Source organism: Porites lutea, chromosome 5 (genome assembly GCF_958299795.1).
Source record: "Porites lutea chromosome 5, jaPorLute2.1, whole genome shotgun sequence".
Taxonomy (NCBI): Eukaryota; Metazoa; Cnidaria; class Anthozoa; order Scleractinia; family Poritidae; genus Porites; species Porites lutea.
This window is the reverse complement of record NC_133205.1, coordinates 44,301,878-44,322,098: the sequence shown is the minus strand read 5'-3', so window position 1 is coordinate 44,322,098 and position 20,221 is coordinate 44,301,878. Positions and strand designations below refer to the sequence as shown.

The 20,221-nt window shown below is 37.2% G+C and overlaps 1 protein-coding gene, 1 long non-coding RNA gene and 1 pseudogene across 2 annotated transcripts; all 3 read left to right on the top strand.

Moving 5' to 3' along the window:
* Positions 1–6,050: 6,050 nt before the first annotated feature.
* LOC140938430 (calcium-responsive transcription factor-like) lies at positions 6,051–7,166 on the top strand (annotated as a pseudogene).
* Positions 7,167–7,318: 152 nt separating this feature from the next.
* Positions 7,319–8,893, top strand: LOC140938429 (uncharacterized). Its single transcript, XM_073387909.1, has 4 exons — positions 7,319–7,371; positions 8,028–8,076; positions 8,477–8,480; positions 8,690–8,893. The coding sequence occupies exons 1-4, from the start codon at positions 7,320–7,322 to the stop codon at positions 8,891–8,893; spliced, it is 309 nt and encodes a 102-aa protein (XP_073244010.1). The 5' UTR covers position 7,319.
* A 2,653-nt stretch (positions 8,894–11,546) lies between these two features.
* LOC140939159 (uncharacterized) lies at positions 11,547–16,577 on the top strand. Its single transcript, XR_012165610.1, has 4 exons — positions 11,547–11,643; positions 13,778–13,851; positions 14,573–14,810; positions 15,761–16,577. It is a non-coding gene; the product is annotated as an uncharacterized lncRNA (long non-coding RNA).
* Positions 16,578–20,221: the final 3,644 nt, after the last annotated feature.

The following is a 20,221-nucleotide window of genomic DNA, read 5'->3' as shown; positions in this document are numbered from 1 at the left end:
AAATGCGTTTTCCCATGTTTGATTACATCGCTCATAAAGATTTAGGTTTGGTTTTCTCCTTATCAATATACATCTGTAAACTGTACATGCTGTATGTTCGCGATGAAACATGATACGCGTGGTATTTTTTGTTGTCTAGCACGTGACTGCAACTACAGGTGTATTCGCTAACAAAAGAAGATTGTATTGCACGAGACTTCTATTTTTTTAAAAAGGCTTTTTGAGTTGTCAAAGGTTTGCAGAAGGTTTACATTTAAAATAAAATCGAACCTTTAAAGCAAGAGAATCCAGTCTCATTAAAAGCAAAAGACTTTCGTTTTGAACTAATCACTGTAAGGTCAGGGTTACTTGTGAACTAGAACTCAGGGAAGGATTTATGATCTGTTTTTGGTTATAACTTTTATTATGTTTGTTGGCTCCTAAAAGAGCCGTTTATGTGCCTGTAGAGTGCAATGTCGAATTCTCGACTTTCAGGACTTTCTGTGGAGTGCACTTTATTTCCCGGATGCTTTTCCTTTGTGAGCTACCAACAATGGAAGCACCGTGTGGAGATGCCTGATGTAGGTTTGGCATTTTGTTGGGTTCACTTTGTCGTACCAAAATCTCGAGATTCCCACCACCAGCTCATCTTTACTTTACTCTTCGGCTTAACCATGTTTCGTAAAAAGTGTTTGAGTTCATGCCATAGAAGCTTGATAGGGGTTAGGTCCGGTAATTCTGGAGGAGTCTTTCACCAGTTGATGTCATTCTCCTCCATAAAGGTGGTGGCTCGTCTGCTTGTATGTTTGGGATCGTTGTCCTGCTGGAAGCGATGTCCGTCTGTAGGCTTTCCTCATGAAAGGGAGCAGCCCATTTGATAAAATTTCTGAGACATAAAATTCGGCATCCATTATGCCTTCAAAAATAAAGAGTTTGGTTGCCCCCCGTTTTGAAATGCCTCCCCGAACGTACACTTTAAGGGGATGCTTTGGTCTGCCTTTTAGCTTTGGTTGCTCCCATTCGCGATGGAACGAAATCTTGGCATGATTTTCCAGCATGACACTGCACTCATCTGTAAAGATACCATCTTCAAAATGCTCATCGTCCCACACGCATTTCTGACTAAATTCCAGGCGCGTGATGCGGTTGGCTCTCTGATCAGTTGGCAGTACTTTGTTTTGGTTCATACCTAACACAGCTTTTGTCTTAGGTTCTTGATTTTCGGTGGGAAAATCTTGTCTCAAATCGATCATTAATTCCTCTAGTCAGCTCTGGCGCAGTCATCTCGTCGTTCCATTCCATTTCAGTGTCCAGGAAGTTCATCATCTCCAAAGAACCTTCTCCAGTGGGACGGTCACTTCTCGGTGCATTTTGAAGCGACTGCCTGTCTTGATAGCGCTTAATAAATCTAATTACACTCCAGCGGCTGACTTTCACAACGTCTTCCGCAAGTATATGAACTATTTCAGTAGCGCCTTTTCCTTTTGCATTAAGGTGGCTCGACTGGATTTTTTTTGGGGGATACTTCCCACGTTTGAGCATCAACTACGTCGGCATGAGTAAAGATATGGGAAAAAGGTTACCACAACTGTATTATATAATGATGAAAATTTCCTATGATCTGGGTTTTATTGCAATCGAAGTCACAATGGCAACATAATGACGCCATTATGTTTTTTATTTATCTTTGTGTTTCTCTGTACCAGGAGTTTTTTGAAGAAATCGCTTAAGGGAGTATGTACCTGCTATAATTGCCTCCATTATGGCAAAGTTTCAACAAATTCTATGAGAGCGTTTTCGAAATATTTTGACACGCAGTTTTAACAATCATGAAAACAGTGAAATAGCATGCTATCCATACAATTCGCTGATATTTTAAGAAACTGATAAGCTTTGGAAACGTGGCTTCATCCCATAGTGGTTTGATTCCATTGAAAAGTGCATACAAAAAAAGAGGAGAATTGCTCTGAGTGATCGCGAGTAAGAAGAATTTTATTGACTTGCATTCAGCTGCTTTTGTTATAGTTTTTGGGCGTAATTTGGTCCATGCCTACAAATTTCGCATTTTTCAAAAAACCGCTCAATAAATTATTTTATAAATTCGACAATCTGGAGATTAATTATCAATAAATATTCCCTGCAAGTTTCAAGAACATTGAAAACAGGGAAGGCTTTTAAATAGGGCCTTAAATATAACCAATTTTCCCCCCAGATTTTGTGTTTACAAGTGAGCGTCCTCATTATTCACTGGCATTGTTTTCAAGTTTCATATACACGTGCACATTTGGCAAAAAGATAGAATTTGCATCAAAAAGGACCCTCGGTTATATCTCCGAAATATGCTAATTACCGGGTAAAGAGATTAGTGATACATTATAACATCAGAGCAATTCTTTGTAAGAGTTTCTGTGATGTTATAACCCGAGTAAGATAATTAAGTATTGCATCCTACACAATGAGCGGTGACGTCCATCGTTTCAGCTCTCACTGCTGTCGGTGACACAAGCCAATTATTAGCATATTCCGAATCGGAATATTCGGAAAGTAATCGAGAGTTCTTTTTGATGCAAATTTATATCTTTTGCTAGTTGTGCACGTGCAAATGAAACTTAAAAAACAATGCCAGTGAATAATGAGGACGCTCACTTGTAAACACAAAATCGGGGGGAGGGGGAGGGAATTGGTTATATTTGAGGCCCTATTTAAAAGCCTTCCCTGTTTTCAATGTCCTTGAAACTTGCAGGGAATATTTATTGACAATTGATCTTCAGATTGTCGAATTTATAAAAAAATTACACTTTACGGTAAACATCGTTGCCATGGGAAAGTGTCATGAAAAAATTTACAAAACAATATAAGATCATCTTGATTTTGTTCTACCAATTGCAATGCTTGGATTACAATCCGCTAATTTCAAATGCAAACATAACTGAAAGTGAAGTAGTCAACATAAAACAAAAAATAACCATCATCCAATTAAAAGGCGGGATTTTCAATCCGCCTGCTCAATGCTTTTTGGTATAAAAAGACCTGTAGATTTTTCGTTTCTCACTTGAAATCTAATTCACACATGTGGTTATAAGAGTTTCGATAAGAGTTCCCCTCAATCATTCCTATTGGCTCTCCATAAGTTATGCAAGGAAACCGGAAATCGCCCACTAAAAGTGCTCTTCTTTTTCCCGGAAGAAAAGAAAACCGGGATAGCGCCAACACGACTTATTTCAGAGAAGCATTTAGTGCTGAGTGAAGGACAGGAAGTATCAGTGAATTGGCAAGGGAAGAAGATTTGAGCAGAGATAATTGCGTTAAATGGTAAGTAATTATGGTGTTAAGTAAGGTTGGTGTATCTTCTAGTTTGCCTCCAAATATTTCGTCTGTAATGATCTAATCATTAACTGCATTAGCTTTTAAATTTTGTGCGGTAGCGAAATACATGAAAGGAATGAATTGAAAATGCAATCCTTATAGTGTCCAACTTATAGCACAGGGAAAAATAACCGATTCCCATTTTTGGATATTTTTGGGGTATTTAAAGAATACCCACAAAAATCCCAAATTTGGAAGAGTGAGACAAGTCCCAATCTGGGAACTTGGTTGGGAATTCCCTGGTTGGGACTTGTCTCACTTTGCCAAATTTGGGATTTTTATGGGTATTCTTTAAATACCCAAAAATATCCAAAAATGGGAATCCGTTATTTTTTTCTGTGTAGTTTGTGCTACATTGCGATAAAACCAAAAAACAAGGGTCAAATCTGACGGACATAAGTTGAGTATAAATGTTTATACGGTACTTACCCAATTTATCAAAATTGTAGATGACGAAGGAGCATTAAACTTTAAAGGCATAGAATGGTGCGAAGAAAATTTACAGGAGACTATCATTGCCATACCAGAAACCCAGCCTGATAATATGAGACTGTAGCGATGGATAAGGGATGGATAATGTCGAGCCACCAGGGAAGAAGATGGCACGGTCCAATAAGGTGATTATCATTATACTTTGTTGGTTATGCATTGATTTGGTGTTAGTATTCTATCGTGATCACACTTACCTTTGAAAGAACTTAATTGCAAATTTTACTCGTGTCCGTTGTTTTGTCACATTCCTAGCGCGTGGCTTAGCTAAATATTATTGCAAGTAAGGCTATAGATGTTTCTTTGATTTTCCTTGATTGATGTTTCAGTGTGAGCGTGCATTCTAAATAAGTTAGTTGTTAAATTACGTGTTAATTGTTTCGTGATATCCCTTGTGTGTGCCTTTAATCTTGGATCTAATAAAAAAGACTCTGATTTGGTGTTAGTTTTCTTTCATGCTTACACTTACCTTCGAAATAACTTAATTGCAAATTTTACGCGTGCCAATTGTTTTGTCATATTCCTAGTGCATGCCTTAGCTAAATTGCAAATAAGGCTATAAACTTCTTTGATCTCTTTTAAAAGTTAAATCTTTTCCTTAGACATGCAAAATAGACAAAAATTTTTTATTTTATTTTAAAGGTTACAAAAGAATACAGAAAACCCCAAAAACAAATGAGGGAGAAGAAGCAAAAACAAAAGAATGTGCGTGTGTTTAAATAGACCTCTAGATCTCTTTCTTAAGGGGGTTAATTTAAGAAAATAGGTACTTTCCAGTCTGCCCTGTATGCGTTGTTTAAAGGGAAACACTTGCTTTCATATCTCAAACTGCCCTTGGAGAGAAAGCCTGGAAATGAAATCCGATCACGCATATTGACAGTTTAAGCTGAACTCCCGATATTCTTACACCGTTTGTTTTACATGCCAGCTCTATGGTTTGATACCTCCGATTGATTCTTTTTCTTCTGGGAATGTTAAATGTAAAACTGTTAAAGTATTTCAAGTTTGTAGCACCTCAAGTACGGTCCGTAAATCGCTTTTTTAAATACTGACTTATTTGGGTGCTTCCCGCTATGGAAACAAGCTGATAGTACCCTTGCGTGACTTTGTTTCCATAACTCAAACCGCCTTTCCGTGATCAGTTTGGTGTAGAATTCAAATGTCAATAAATTTGGTGGCTATGGGTTTATTCATTTTTCCTGCTCTTTGAGCAATGGCTTGTGATGCAGGAACTGCATCACAATATCTTTCCACCCTGTTCAACAAAAAGGTTTTCCAACACGTTTGGTTATGTGCTGCAATGCCATAAAGTTGATGAAATAGTTAAAGAATGGGAGATAAGGACAAAATTATCCTTCACTCCCTGGATGGTGGAAAAAAACTTTGGGAACATTGGTGTGTTTTTACATATTTATTCTTAGGGCATTTTATTACTATTTAGTTTCGTAGTACTCAATCAGAGTGGCACTCCTCGGATAAAATTGCCAAATGCGACTTTACAAATTAAGGCTGGTTTCTGTGTAAAAATCAAAAGGAGTTTGAAGTTTTTACAAAGGATATGGAAGTATATGAACGTTCCAGGGGAAAGCGGGAGTAAAAGGGACAGGTGAAGTAGGGATGCAGGTACATGTTTGTATACAAGTGCCAGCTTGACTACGAGAAGGGAAAGACTGGGTCTTTTTCTCAGGGTAAGGGGGTGACTTTCAAGACCTACGCCCTCCTCCACTGCTTCCCTACATGTTGGGTGCCTTGCTCAGGCACAAAGCAAAGTAGCACTGTCTTAACACATAACATAGGCATTCCTTTCCTACTGCATAAAAGATGAAGGAAAAAAATACAGCCAGTTCAGGGAAAAAAAAAAAAAACAAAACAAAACATTGCGTTTATGTTTACCCAGTTTAATCTCAGTCGCAGAGGCAGGGGGAGGGTCGGGGGGGAACCCCCCTTTCAGACCTGAAACTTGTTTGGGACTAAACTTCTTACATCGACAGGCCTGTATATAACTTTTTAACTGGCTGAATTTTTTAAATGAAACTGCGTGTTGCATTTTGCCACTGAACTAAATTCCAGGGATGTTCAAAAATTTGATTCTTTTTGGGTACCCTCCTGTGACCTCTCCACCTCTGCTTGCAAGCCAGTATTTCCTGTGCTAACGGCGACCAGCTTTTACTCATAATCTTTTTGTTTTCCATCTGCTTTCTGCCTTTTACTTTTACATGTCAACCAAAAACAAGGGAGCTCAAGACCACCATAGCATCAAGAGAGCAAAGAGAATGGTACAAGACACAAAGAACATGGGTTGTCCTGCATAAATAATTGTAAAGGAGATAATGAAATTTCCTCAGTTTCAGGTAACATTAATATTTAATTTATTTCTAAAAACCCTTTATACCTTTGAGTGTAGAAAGAGGTTCAATTGAAAGAAGTGGAAGGGCCATTTTAAAAATCATACAACATGCAGGCCGCTGAAAAAAAATTTATCCTTACATTGTATATCAATGAGATTACAGACATATAGATGCACAGCACAATGTTCAAGTTTTATAGAAATTAATTCCAATTTTTACATTTTGTCCAGATAACCAGTGACTCACCCAAACAACGGAGAATTACATCTGAAAAAGTACGAGAACACATGTCAGGGCAGAAAGACTTCACTGGATAATGCCATTTTTACATTAAGCTTCCTGAGGTCAAGGATCACATGTACCACATTACCGGAGAGGTAAACATGCAGACCACCCTTTCATCCTCTTTTCCATTAATACGTAGTACAAATATCAATTAGTTACTCTATCCTTATTCTCACCCAGGCTAGTGGTATCAACCAGGCAGTAGACACAAGAGTTATTACCAAATTTCATGATTTGGTGAACAGGGGTGTCACTGATGTTGATGAGATGAGGAGACACTTAAGAGAATTTGTTCGAATTCAGATCTTCCCTGGAAGGGAGATGCCAACTCCAACAAGCCGACAATATTTTCCCACAAAGAAAGATATCTACAATCACATGTACCGTGCAATGGTAAAGAGCAGATTTTCAAACTGCGATCAAACAAATGCAGAGGAAAAAGTCAAGGAGTGGCAAATGCAAACCCCCAATGACAAAGTTTTCTTCCATAAATTTAGTGACATTTGTGATGCAAAATTTGAGAATGATGTTGTAAGCAGTTCCAGCAACCGAGAGGACCTGGATGATGAGGACATCCGTGTAACATCTCCTCTGTCCTATCAAAAATTCCTCTTTGTCCATCAAACAACTTGACAGAGAAGGCTGTTGAGCAATGGCAATGACGTCTGCCTCTTGGATGCCATGTATAAGACCACATGATGTGCATTACCACTGTCCTTTTTAGCAGTAAAAACAAATGTTGACTATCAGGTTGTGGCATCATTTGTTCTCCAAGATGAGTCCACTGATTCCATTAAAGAAGTTTTGCAGGTCATCAAAGAATGGAACCCTGACTGGCGACCATCATTCTTTATGACTGATTTTTGTGGGGAGGAAATCCATGCTGTTGAGGAGACATTTCCAGGTACCACCAAACTCAGTATTTTCCATTTATAATTTGTAATGTATGTGTTCTACATTGAAAGGAAAAAGATGTATTACTTTGGTGTTAACTTTGCTTTTTTTTTTTGCCTTTGACACATTATCACAAATCTCAAACAAAGGAAATTTTATAACAAGCAAGTTTGAAGTAATTTTAATCTGAATTTTAATTTCACCTACAACACATACTTTGTTTGTGTGTGTGTACACCTAATAAATAATATGAAAGGTAGGTTAATCCTACAGGCTCTGGTTGTTCAACGGCTCAGTGCAGGATAGCTTTATCCAGCAGATAAATCAGCGGGAAAGTAATGGGCAAATCACTTATGCTCTCCAGTGGAGAATAATTAATTTATTCAGTGGGTAGACTGCTATTCCAGCTTTTGAACAACCAGAGCCAAATCTTGACACTTTGCTTTAATATTAAGAAGTCTGTAACGAACCCTAAAGAGGTTTTCTTTCATGTTCATACTTGTGAGCCTCTTTATTAGGGTCATGTTAACAATTATGCACACATAAAACAGAGCAACAAAAAAAATCATACACTGTCTTCAATGAATGGATAGCTTATATTACACATAGTCATTGTATCTGTTTTGAAGCCAGTATAAAACTGATGCACACATGGTACATGGACAGGTTGCAGTGTTTACCTTTGTGATTTCCATTGTGAGCAAGCCTGGGAGAGGTAGACAGTGAAGAAGGAAAATGATGTCTCTGACAAAAAGGAGGAGGTCCTGTGTCGCTCGAGAGTCTACCGAAGAAAAGTATCACAGTGCTGTTAATGATTTACTGACCTCAGATGTTTGGAAACACAATCCAAAACTATGCCAGTGGTTTGGAAATAAGTGGCTGAAATCAAAAGAGGTAATATTTATTTTAATGATGTCACAAACCATGCTGTTCATCTTACAAGTACTTGTGGATATGGAAGTGAAGGAAAGTAACTGGACCACAACTTTATTAACAGTAATCCAATCAAACATCTATAACTTGGCCCAGGGTGCAAAGAAAGTAGTGTCTGATAGCCCAGGGCTAGTGGATTTTCCTATCGTGCTAGTGAATTCTGTCTTTAACTTTCCTGACAGGCAAGTGATGTTTTTTGAGGAATTCGAGCAACAGAAGAACTGTGAAATCAATTCTGCTTGTCAAAAAGCTTTTGGGGCTAGTTGAAATGACGTCCGGGCTAGTAAATGCTAGCTTCAGCTTCCCCGAATGGCAAGCTGTAAAAATGATTTTCTTTACACCCTGATGTGGCCTTCTGGTTTATTCATGCTATTGTCCAATTTTCTCAAATACAGAGGTGGGTGTGCGCATTCTGGAAAGAGTGCTTCAATGTGAGAGTAAACACAAACAACGGAGTTGAACGGCAGAACAAACTGTTTAAATACAGTTACCTGAAAAGCCACAAGAACAACAGCCTGACTGTGATGCTTACAGTTCTTATTGAGGATTTCCTGCCAGACAATTACAGCAGGTTAGTTGATACAATAAGTGTATTCTAAGTACAGCACCATGAATAATATATATGAATAATAATATTATTTTATTTTTTATCTCTCTTTATATCAACCAAAAGTTGTCTGCTTTTGGTCTTCTTTAAATTAAAATATAATATACATTAAATACATATTTGCACAATGGTTGCTAAAGAGAAAAAAATGCTACTACGTTGTCTCTACAATGCTGTTTTGTGAGCTGTTACACTCACTCATCAGGAGACTTAAATGGGAAGAATATTCACCAGCAAGGAATATATTATATATTAGAGTATTCCCTAGGGTATTGCTAGTTGAAATGTAATATAGCGCTTTGTTTCTGTGTGTATATATATATATTACTATGACTAATCAATATGAGTAGATATGGAGTGTAATACAAATTTGTTTTGTGGAACAACAGAGTTGGTCCACTCATCAAAGTATCCTATTTGCAGGGTTTGCAAATTTTATTGATGAGTGGAGTCACTGTGACTTCTGCTTCACAAATTTTGGAGTCATTTAGGAATATTTGGAGTCGAGTATCACAACGAAAAACGCCATTTTCTGACTTTCGAGCACATAGTCCTCTTATGTATACATTATCGTTATGGATACACGAAGAAGCTGTGGCGGTCCGCTGACCTGGAAAGGTCATCCAATAAGCTTTGATCGTAATTTACCCTCTTCCTATTCGGTCGTGCAGTATAATTCTTTAATGTTGATGATTTAATTAAGGTTTACAACGTTTACAATTAACGTAAATTTTATTTGTTGCAAAAAAGGTAAGGACAAAACTGTGTTTTTTACCGAAAATTTCTGGAGTTGAAGTGGCTCCCTGTTTGTTACCGTAAATTAGCCGTAGTATGTGAGCCATTATACCATGCTCTCCAAATGTGGTAACTGTACAAGACTGCTCAAAATTAAGTGAAAATCGGTTGTTTTTACAAATTAAGGCAGGAAGAATTCTCAATTTGTTGTGGGGTTTTTTAATAAAACAGTTCTTTCACACGTGCTTGTTGGATATGAGATGGTTATAGCCAACTCGGCCCTACCCTCCTAGTTTGCTATCTAGCATCTTATATCCAATGTGCACTCGTGGAATATTTGTCAATTATTACAGTGTTCATACACTTTAGGCCAGAACTATGTAAACAATGCAGACATGAAGCAGATGCATGTACTGTATGCATCAGCAACAGGGGAGTACACCCCATGCATGACTTTCTGGTTACTAATCATGTTACGATAGCACTACCAAAGAGGTTTCATTTAATTGGTCACACAATGAATAGGATTTCCTCCTCCATGATCATTCACTCTAAGGTTTAAAGGGTTGTAAAATAGGCGACTGTGAAAAATACCATAATATTATCTTATTGCCGTTTGGGGAATACTCCAAGTAAACCTAACATTCAAATCATCTTTTGTTCTTTGCATCAGGGGCACCCAACGACAATTTTCGGAAAATATCTGTTCGGAAGACGATTTGAGATCTAGAATTTTCGGAACAGTTGTTGCAAAATTTCTTGCTTGCCTGCCTCTCCTAGGATTTTCGAACATCTAAAAAATGGTCTAATTGCCTATTTTTAACGGATTTTTCCCAAAAAAAGGTCACGTAGAATTTTCGGGAGCTTTTTTCTGGCTGGAATTTTCGAAAAGTTCAGTTTTGATCCCTATAATTTTCGGATCACTAGACTTTCAGCTAGGAAATCCGAACAGATGAAAAATTTTTAGGGGATAAAAATATGCCTATATCTATCGTTTAAATACTAAAATACGTTTAACAATGTTATGTTTAAGTGGTTTTGAACTATATTCTCATTGGGTGCCCCTGTTTGCATAAACACGAATGTCGTGCAATGACAGATTTCCAATACACTATAGCAATCTATCTTGCATACAATGGCACAATAGAATTCAGAGTACATGTAGGATCCTTGCAATAGAACATGTAGCTTTATGTTGTTGCCAAACTCCTGAAAAATATTAAAAGACAAAATAATGATCTTATCTGTGTTTCGGCCATCACTGAACGTTAGCACAACTGCATTTGCATTTTACTCTGATTATGAACATTTTTGACAATCTAATGCACTACATGTGCAAATCATCAGTTTACATGAAGCAATACCCAAACAGCAATTTACGAGGTCATTGTTATGATAATGGTATTTTCCACAATGGCCTATATCCAAGATATTTATTAGATTAAGTTTTGACAGTGCAATGAAAGTCATGTCGGATAACCTGGGGCTAGTGGATATTGCTTTAGCCAGGCGAAGTGAATTCTGTACAGTACATGTGTGATAGCAAGTGAAGTTTCTTGGGGGTATTCAAAATACTGATCAATGGTGTAATCAATGGTGCTCATCAAACATTTTGATTTGAGCTAGGTAAAATGACTCTTTGGCTAGAACATGCTAAACTGTAGTTACAGCTTGTGTAAAGGACATTCTTTAATCTGTAAAGCTGATTTTCTTTACACCTTCTTTAATGTTCAGTTCTGTTGATATTGAGGTTTTAGTTTTCTTTAGTTTATCTATCAGGCATTCCAAATACTTGCTTTTTGTTTTTTATTCATTGTAATTGGAGATACATATTTTTTATATTGTATGGAAAAATCTGTTACAGTCCAACATAAGGAATCATATTGAGATTAAAACAAAAATTTGGTTTTAGGATAAGAGATGTACATTTGGGAAGAGAGGATGATATCATTTTTTTGAAGCTGTGGTTGATGTGCAGTGCTGGACATTATGGACAGTCTTCTCTTGGTAAGTTTTAACAAAGTCATACCAAAAATGTTTTTGCAGGTAAATAAGGAATGGTGAACTCCGTTGTTATATGAACGCCATGAAATGGAGCTTGGACTTTATCTTGTTGGCAATTGAAGACACCCTCCAAGGGGTGGAAGCGACAGGTGACGTGGCCCCAAAAACAGTGACGATGTACTTTTTAAGTGTTTTTGAACGTGACATCTGTTTCTTCTATAATATTTTGGCTGTTTTGGCAGCAAATTAACAATCCCTCTCCTGTAATTTGCAAACATTTTCTGTTATTGTCTTTGACTTGTTTTCTAATGTTGTTTTATTGGAAAACGGTCCCTCCAATTAATAGCAACTAATTTTTTCCAGGAATTATATCTTCCATAAATTCCAAATTTGAGTAACATTTTTCCTTACCTACAAGGCAACCGACGGTCTCAGGAATGGCAGACGAAGCAGCAGCAACCAAACCCCCCTTCCCCACCCCCCTTGCAGTGTTCTCCTTATCAGTCAATAACCAGTAAAATTTACCGCTTTAATCAATATTTCTTATCACCTGTAACTGCTTGATGGTTTACTAGAATTAATTGGTACCTTAACAAAGCAAAGGCAGGCTGTCAATTTATTTTCCTCGGGCTTTCTTCCTAGTTCCTTTGACCCAGATGTGTGCATTTGTCTGCTACTGTCCACATTGTTCATACGATCTTGAAAAGGTCTTGAAAAGTCCTTGAACACAGTTAAGTCCCTTGATTTTTTTTTATTAGGTCCTGAAAAATACTTGAAATTCATTATGTCGTTTACACCACATGTTTTCTTGAAAACCATGATTGTCCTTGAACAGTCCTTCATTAGTCCTCCAGTTGTAATTTGTTTGTCTGAAGTTGTTCGAGCCATGTGTTCGACAAAGACAATAAGAGCAGCAGTCCATGCTCTCATTTTTGTCCATGCAAATCAAGTAAACACAGAAAACAGTACCATACAAAAATCTTATGATTAGAGGTTTTTGATGTCAAAAAAGCCTTCATCAACACAAAAGTTTTGATAATCAAGACTGTAAACAATTGTAGACAAATTTGCAGCGATCCGAAGCAGAGGGACAGTAAAATAATTGAAATGAGATGTTTAAACTGTTCGACTGTTCAACTTTTAATTAATTATCACAAATTTTACAGAAAGCAATATCCACTGCCTGCAGTTAGCAGGTTAGCTAGTCGAGGCGAGCAGTGGTTACACATATGTAATACATACACAGATAGTTCACAAGAAACACTAGAGAAAAAGAGTAGTTAAATAAATAAACAAATAAATAAAAATAAATTCAATTTAATTAAGTTTACGATCATGGACATTGCAAATATAAAAAGCCGAGTTTTCAGGAAATTTTTGTTATTAAGTCGGGTAGATCAATATAATCATTTTCTTCTGAAAGTATTCGGAGTAAAGTGTTATGGACATTGATTTTAAAGTTATTTTGGGACATTTGACACATTTCACACGGTAAACTATTCCAGATTTTTACACCATATCTTGAAAAAGACTTAGTTTGTTTGTCTAACCTTGAGTGTTTAACATAATAGTCACCTCTTGAAGATGATCTTGTATTATATGAATGAATATTAGATTGGGAAGCAAATAAGTTAGATATGTTAGTAGGTGTTAAGCTGTTAGATATATCATACATTAGAATAGCAACGGATTTAAAGTACAGTAGATCTAAGGGAAGAAAGCTAGAGGAGACAAAATAAGGTACTGCATGAGAATTGTAGTCACCAAAGAACATGAGGCAGAGGGTGCGTTTTTGAAGAATAAGAATTTTGTTTTTGTAAGTTTTAGCAGCTTGGCCCCGAGCGACTATGCCATAAATTGTTGTGTAAAGATACATTGGCCAACTTGCTTATTGAAGGTCTTAAAATGAAGGAATGACGTTTCAGAAAAGTTAGCTCCTAAAACCGTCCCAGCGTGGTTGGAGAGGTGTCCCTGAACCCTCCCCCACCCCCAGGAGAGTGCACCTCTGCTGCATATTTTTGCCCTACTTGTCAGGAATGGTCCCTTACCTGCTGAGCTAAAATGTAGGGAAAACACTGCTTTGAAAAGCCCTCATTGACTGTACTTTCAGTTATATTACTTTCTTTGCTTTATTCAGTTGAGTTCTTAATGGCCTTCTTGATAAGAGTTACTGGACCATGAACAAAGAAAGTTTTGAGCACTCTAGTAAAGGTAAGGAAAGCTTGACACTTCTTATGATCACTAGTTCAATGAAATGTGTCTTTTTAATGTGTAGTTGACAAACAGATTAATAATTAATACAACCTTGAACCTGTACCTATGAGCAATATTATCATTGTTGTGCAAGTGGGCATATACAATTGTGGTTTCTTGCACATCACTTGAAATCTGGAGTACCCCCCTGAACCAGCAAGCAAGGAAAAGTGAGCCTTCATCCAGGCAATTGATTTTTTAATTCTCTGCATTGGCTGATCAATGAGCATAATGATGTAATATTGGTTAAAAGTGATAGGCCTTGACAGGCTACCTAAATATGACAAAACTAAGGACACCCGGCAGAAACATTCAGACATCAAAGTTAAGAAATAAAGGTGTCGACGGGCCTGCACAACATTTCCCTCCTATGAACCAGCCACTTGGTCCAATAATTTTCTTTCTTGCAAGTAAATTGTTATGCTCTAGGGGTGATTTGGACTAAGCAATTGAAGATGCCTATATTTGTTCCTTGTCTCACACTGAGAGGTCACAAAGGTGGTATGTTTCACACAAATGCAGTTTCTGTAGGTTTTGTTTCCAATGGGATGATCTGACCTCTGAAGCTACATTGCACTTTTACTTAGTCAAGATTGCACTTGTTTTGAAAATGATACATCTATTCTGTGTAGTTAAGCTTAGACTCAACCTAGATTTCTGTGGTTTTTGTTTCTTGCAGGATTTGACCTTTGATGCAGTTTAGCATAACATCTCCACGTGTAACATCCTGTCATTTTGTATACATATGCTAGGCTCCTATTGGATAGGATCTTGAAATCTGGAACAGGGTTACGTTAAAATATCAACTGGCAATATTTTCCCTAAACAGCAGAAAGGAGTTTGCTCACAGTCTAATGGGGGCCTGGATTCTACTCAAACCATCACCACATTCAAGTTGCAGTGGATCAGAAATGTTGGTGAGAGTGAATTTGTAGAACGTGAATTTGTAGAACGTGTTATCTTTTTGTTCTTGTAAGGTAGCTGTTCAAGCGTTGTCGCATGCTAGTCAAGGCACAAATGCCTTATTTTAAATTTGTGTAACCTACAATGTTTGGTTGTTGAAGGTTTTACTGTTACATTTATCTAAAAGTATGCTGGAAGTTAATTAAAGTAATCAGTTTAGTATGATAAATTTCATGGAGAAATTCATCAGTCATTTGAAGTAAAGATGTTCATTAGAAAGCCATTTTTTGCTGGCATTTTGTTTTTGCTGAAAGGCTTTCCTTGGCCGAGAGATAGGTTATGAATTGTTCATAAATATTAAAGCTGTTCTCTTGCATACCTTTTACGGTGCAGGCAGAAGGTAGATGTTTCGGGTATAAGGTAGATGTTTCGGGTATTATTTAGAAGTTAGTGTTTTCTTTGTTTGGCAATAATTGGTGTAAGTTTGGCAGGTTTCCAGACCTTTGGGGCTGTTGGAGATACGTTATATAGAAACATTTATTTCATGAGTGACACAAAATAGGCGGTATTAAATGTAAAGATCATCACAGTTGAAGGCTCATCTTATACAGGTGCGAAAAGAAGGCCTGAATTTTGTGGGAGTGATATAGTTATCATTTCAAAAGGGAGTACTTTAGGCAGTCTGTCCTATTTAAATAAGGTCTCAAGTTTGGTCAGTCCCAGAGGCCTTAGTAGAAGACATTGTATTATAACTAGGAGTTTGAATTTGAAAGTTAGTTCTGGCATCAGAGCTGGAATAAAATATGGCGAATACATTTTGAAAACAAACAACATGAAGAAAATGAAAGTGACTCCTGGGAATTAGGGTGTGTAAACCTCTAAGAAAGGGGAAAGCTCTTCAATAAAATTTCCAAAGTGCAAGCAGATCGTAAACAAGGCCTGTGTTTTGTTTTGTATTTTCTAGATTTTTTTATTTGCCAATGAAAGTATCCATCAAGGTCGCAAATGATTTAGTGATGAATCCTAAGGAAGACACGAGATTTTTGTTTGGATGCTTTTTAATGTCAACAGTTTTTGCCAATTTGTGAGTGGAGGTGCAAGGATATTGATACATGGATAACTGGTATCATTCTCATTTATTAAAGCTTGTTGGCTCTATGCTGTAGTGGCACAGTCCCAGGAAATGATGTCAAGTGAAAAGTGGACTTTATAGGGTTTAATACAATAGTATTGGTGTCTATGAAGAAGTGTACATTGTGGGTGAGAAGTAAAGACAGAAACCTATAAGAATGAAAAAGTTTATCTCAACTGTTTATATACCAAATCACATGGATTATCTGGGAGTCTCACTCAAGGTTTGTTTATAGGGGAATGTGGGCTTAGCTTGTGCATACTATTTAGAAACAGCTTGATCTTGATGAATTGTCCTTATTAATGGTTGTGAGGAATTTTCTTCAACAGGGGACCTGGTCTGGGCTGCCCGTTCTTTCAAATAGTAAGTGCCATTAACTAGTTACTCATTTTTTGCTAGTGAGAAGTTAAGAGCTGTGAACTTCAAAGCACCTCTTTGGTAATTTGGGCAATTAACATTAGAAGGGGTGCATGGACTTCTGAGTGACTCATTATTCAATATTAAATTTTTCTTCAAGTATATCGATGACTGAAGGGGGCAGGGTATTCCCTAGAATGGCCTTCAGGTGTATGAAAGGCTAGGGAGTTTAATTACTTGTTGAGGAAATGGTAGTTGGATTTCATGGCTGTAAGAAAGTTGCAAAAACGTTCTCATTTTCTGATTTATTCACGTGGACAAGTTCATTGACTGCAGTTAATGTGGATATTAAGTTGTAAAGTAGTTATGTGAAGGAGGTATCATTTCTCAGTAGAAAGTATGTGAAAAATGGGTACCTTTTCTCTGTAAAATGGTATAGAAAAGGGAATAGGGTTGGACCTTGGAGTGGAGCCCCCCCGGTAGAAAACTTTGTTAAGTACACCAAACCCCCAACCCCCAACCCCCCCCCCCCCACCCCCACATAAATAATGAGGTTAAGTTATCTTGAGTTTTCCTTTCGACTTTTTTCAAGTTTACAACCAGCATAATGTATGTATGCTATGCCTTTCTGTTCATCTTGCCAGGCATGGAGTGGAATTAGTTTCTCTTGTGTCAGAACAATTGTGACAGCCACCTTGTGAACAAAGAAAGGTGGTCATTGCTGAGGTTAAAAACAAGAGTGGATGTAGATGCTGGGAGAAATGAAGTTGTCAGTGTGGAAAGGTTTCTTTTGTGGGAAGGTGGCATCCTAGTAAACAAACAGAGATGTGTGCGAGTAAGCCATGACTCTTGTAAGCCAGCATTCTTTTTACTTGCTTTATTCATATAGCTGGAATGTTAAGATGCTTTTAAAAGTTGTTGTCCTTCATGATTTGATCAGGGATTTGATTTTTAATGTGCTGTATGTATACATGCAGATTTTTTGTAAAAGAATATATTTTGGAAAAATGGTAAAAAGTTTCTTTGTTGTTGTTGAATTTGAAATATAATTTTGTTATTTTCCTAAAAAGTAGTTTTTAATTTTTAGCATGACAATTTAAAGTGAAAAAGGAGAAGTCTGCAATATCTCATTTCCTTGTATATTTTGCTTAAAAATGAAGTGAACATAAGATCATTTTTAGGAGATTGTTGCAGGGGAACGGAGATGATGTCCCCTTTTTGTAGGAGTCTTTTGTAGTTTGCATTCAGTGTAAGATGCTAGTTAAAAGTAACATCAAGAGAAGGTCAGGTCACTCTGGAATTGTAATGTCTCTATAACATGAGTGTGTTAAAAGAGTGCGTTGTGACTGTCAAATAGAAGGCAATGATTTGAGAAGAGAGAAATTGAAATTTTTCTCCATGCCTGAATCCTTCATTGTTTGATTCCTTTTAACAAGTCCCCATTGATGTCTATAAACGGCTAGGTTTCTCTTCCAATTAGCCTTGTGGATACTTTTCGGTAAGGGGAAAATTTGGTATTGGATCTGGAGTTTGTTATGGCCTCCTTGGCAACACCTTTCTTTAGATACTATTTTGACTTTAATTAAAAGAGAAAGCTTGTGTCTCTTGAATGAAACATCAGCAAAACCTCGTAAAACCTTGTTTTTCAGTAGAGGTCGTATGAAAATAAAGTTCATGGACATTATTTCTTTTTGTGTGTTGGTGGGGGGGGGGGGCGGTGGGGTGGGAGAGAAGGGGTCTGTCATAAGGTAATTTGTATCCTTTCAATATTATTCTTTGTGTAATAAAAATCAGGAATTTACCTATTTTGTTGCGTGCATATAGACTTGTTTGCATAAAATAATCTGCGGTACCGCAGGTTTAGTCGTTGAAAGTGATTATCATCACTCAAGCATCAGCAGCAAGGCCTTGCAGTGCATATTATCTTATTTATTTATTTGTCAATGGCATCCTTTGATGTCAATCCCGGCTGTGAAGGAAATGGACGTAAAAAGGAAACAGCAGACATCTTAAAAGCGCAGGATCTGGACACCAAGGAGGCCCTAGCTATAGTCTTGGTGGCTGATGTTGACAAAATGCACATAACCCTTCTACTCAGCAAGGGGTATCATGAAACTGGGAGAATAGTTGGCAACTGCACTTGGACCTGATACAATGTACCCTGACTGACCTGGTGAACAGGTTGTATTGCTTGCAAAGATGTGTGCCTAACAGGATAAGAGCCAGTTCTTACTTTTCGTAAATTTTTTTTCCTGCTTTGATTCCCTGACTGGCAGGTAAGATTTGTTGTTAACAGGCGTGAGATGTTAAGAGTTCATAAGGTTTATTTGTTATAGCTATTTCCTTTGCAATTGCTCTGTGGTATAATGCTTGGTGAATGTATTGTTCACTTTAGATGTATGTTTAGGTGAGCAGGTAACTTTTCCCATATTTGTTTGCACATAATTGTTCGTCTGCCGTAAATTATTACGGTAGCTTTTCGTTTTTGTAATACGTTGAGATTTATATTGAATTTGGAAGAAGAATATTTGAATCAAACTCACGCCCATCCATTTCAGCTGTTATCATTGAAACATTAGTTGTAGGCTACTTTGTTGAAGAAGTGTGCATTTTCCTTATCTTTTTTTTGAAAGGAAAATGAATTGAACTTTTTTCGCGTGAAAAATCAACCATGTGTCCGCCAACCCGCAAAAATAAAAAAGAAACACACAAGAGGGAGCTTGTTATGCAAGGGAAAGCTGGAATAAACAATTAATCATACATTGATTGTGCTGATATGTTATAATGTGTCTTCATTACTTATGTTATTCAGTGGTTAAGCAGTATAGTATTGAAATCCCGCATTGGTAGTCAGATATACTGGTTATGAAGCCGAAGTCAAAAATTAATTGTTGAAATTTGTCTTGTATCGAGGGTTTTGTGGTGGTGGGGAGGGGGATTTGGGAGGGCTGTTGTCTACGTTTGATTATTAAGGAGGATAAGACGAAAAATAACCTTTGAAGCTAAGCCTAGATGGATGTTTCCATTTCTGCCTACAATCTTTGTTTGTGTATCAGAATTGTACAATATTGTGATTATTGTGATATTTTTTTACATTGAATTGAGAATTCTGCTTTGACTACCAGGGTTTGATTTGTAAATGATCGGTTGACCCCAGTTTTTTAAACAGATAGGTTTGAGAATAGTGAACGAAACACGCATTGTTTGTTTTTAATTTTGCAGTTAATTTTCTGAGAATTTTTGGGGACAAATATTAATTCTCAAATGGCTAGTTAGGGTAGGCATAAAGGGATTTCCTGTTTTGACGCGGGGCTTATACGGATCGTTTACCGTAGTTTTGGTTTCTTTGGCCGTAAGAAGGAAGTTGATATGGTGGAATGTTTACGTACAGTACAGGCAAGGAAAATAATGAGGTCACATTAATCGGCTTAGTTTCGGAGCGAAATAGAAGTTGGGAAAAGGGAGCATGTTTGTGTGTTAATACATTGGAAATAGTCCATTTGTATGTTATTTTATGTCTTTTTTTAAATTTTTTATTATTATTTTGGTTAGTGATGGAAAAATAGCAATATTGAGATATGGAACAAAAAAGAGAGAGGACATTGTTTTCCTTTCTCTGCTTGCGCCTTGTAATTTTTGTTACTTTTGAGACGTTTCACAATTTACTTCCGTTTCCTCTCCGACCGCGTAGCATTGGGTCGAAAAATTTTAAATTCTGAGTCTGCGCTGTTCGTTCCTCTTTTCGAACGGTCATGTTGAACTGCACGGAACGTTCGATCAGAGCTGGTGGAAAATCGTGGTTTTTTAATTCTTTGGAGCCACAAAATCGCGAAAGAAAACCATTTCCATTGTTTACAAAGTGCCTGGGACATCATTAAGTCCGGGAAGGCTTAAATGGGTGCTTCTTGTTCAAAGAACCGAGCTTGAAGCCTAACG

Coding starts and splice junctions, on each gene's coding strand:
- LOC140938429 (XM_073387909.1), top strand. CDS start 7,320: ATGACTGATTTTTGTGGGGAGGAAATCCATGCTGTTGAGGAGACATTT. Junction 7,372..8,027: donor TGTTGAGGAGACATTTCCAG/GTACCACCAAAC, acceptor GTACATGGACAG/GTTGCAGTGTTTACCTTTGT.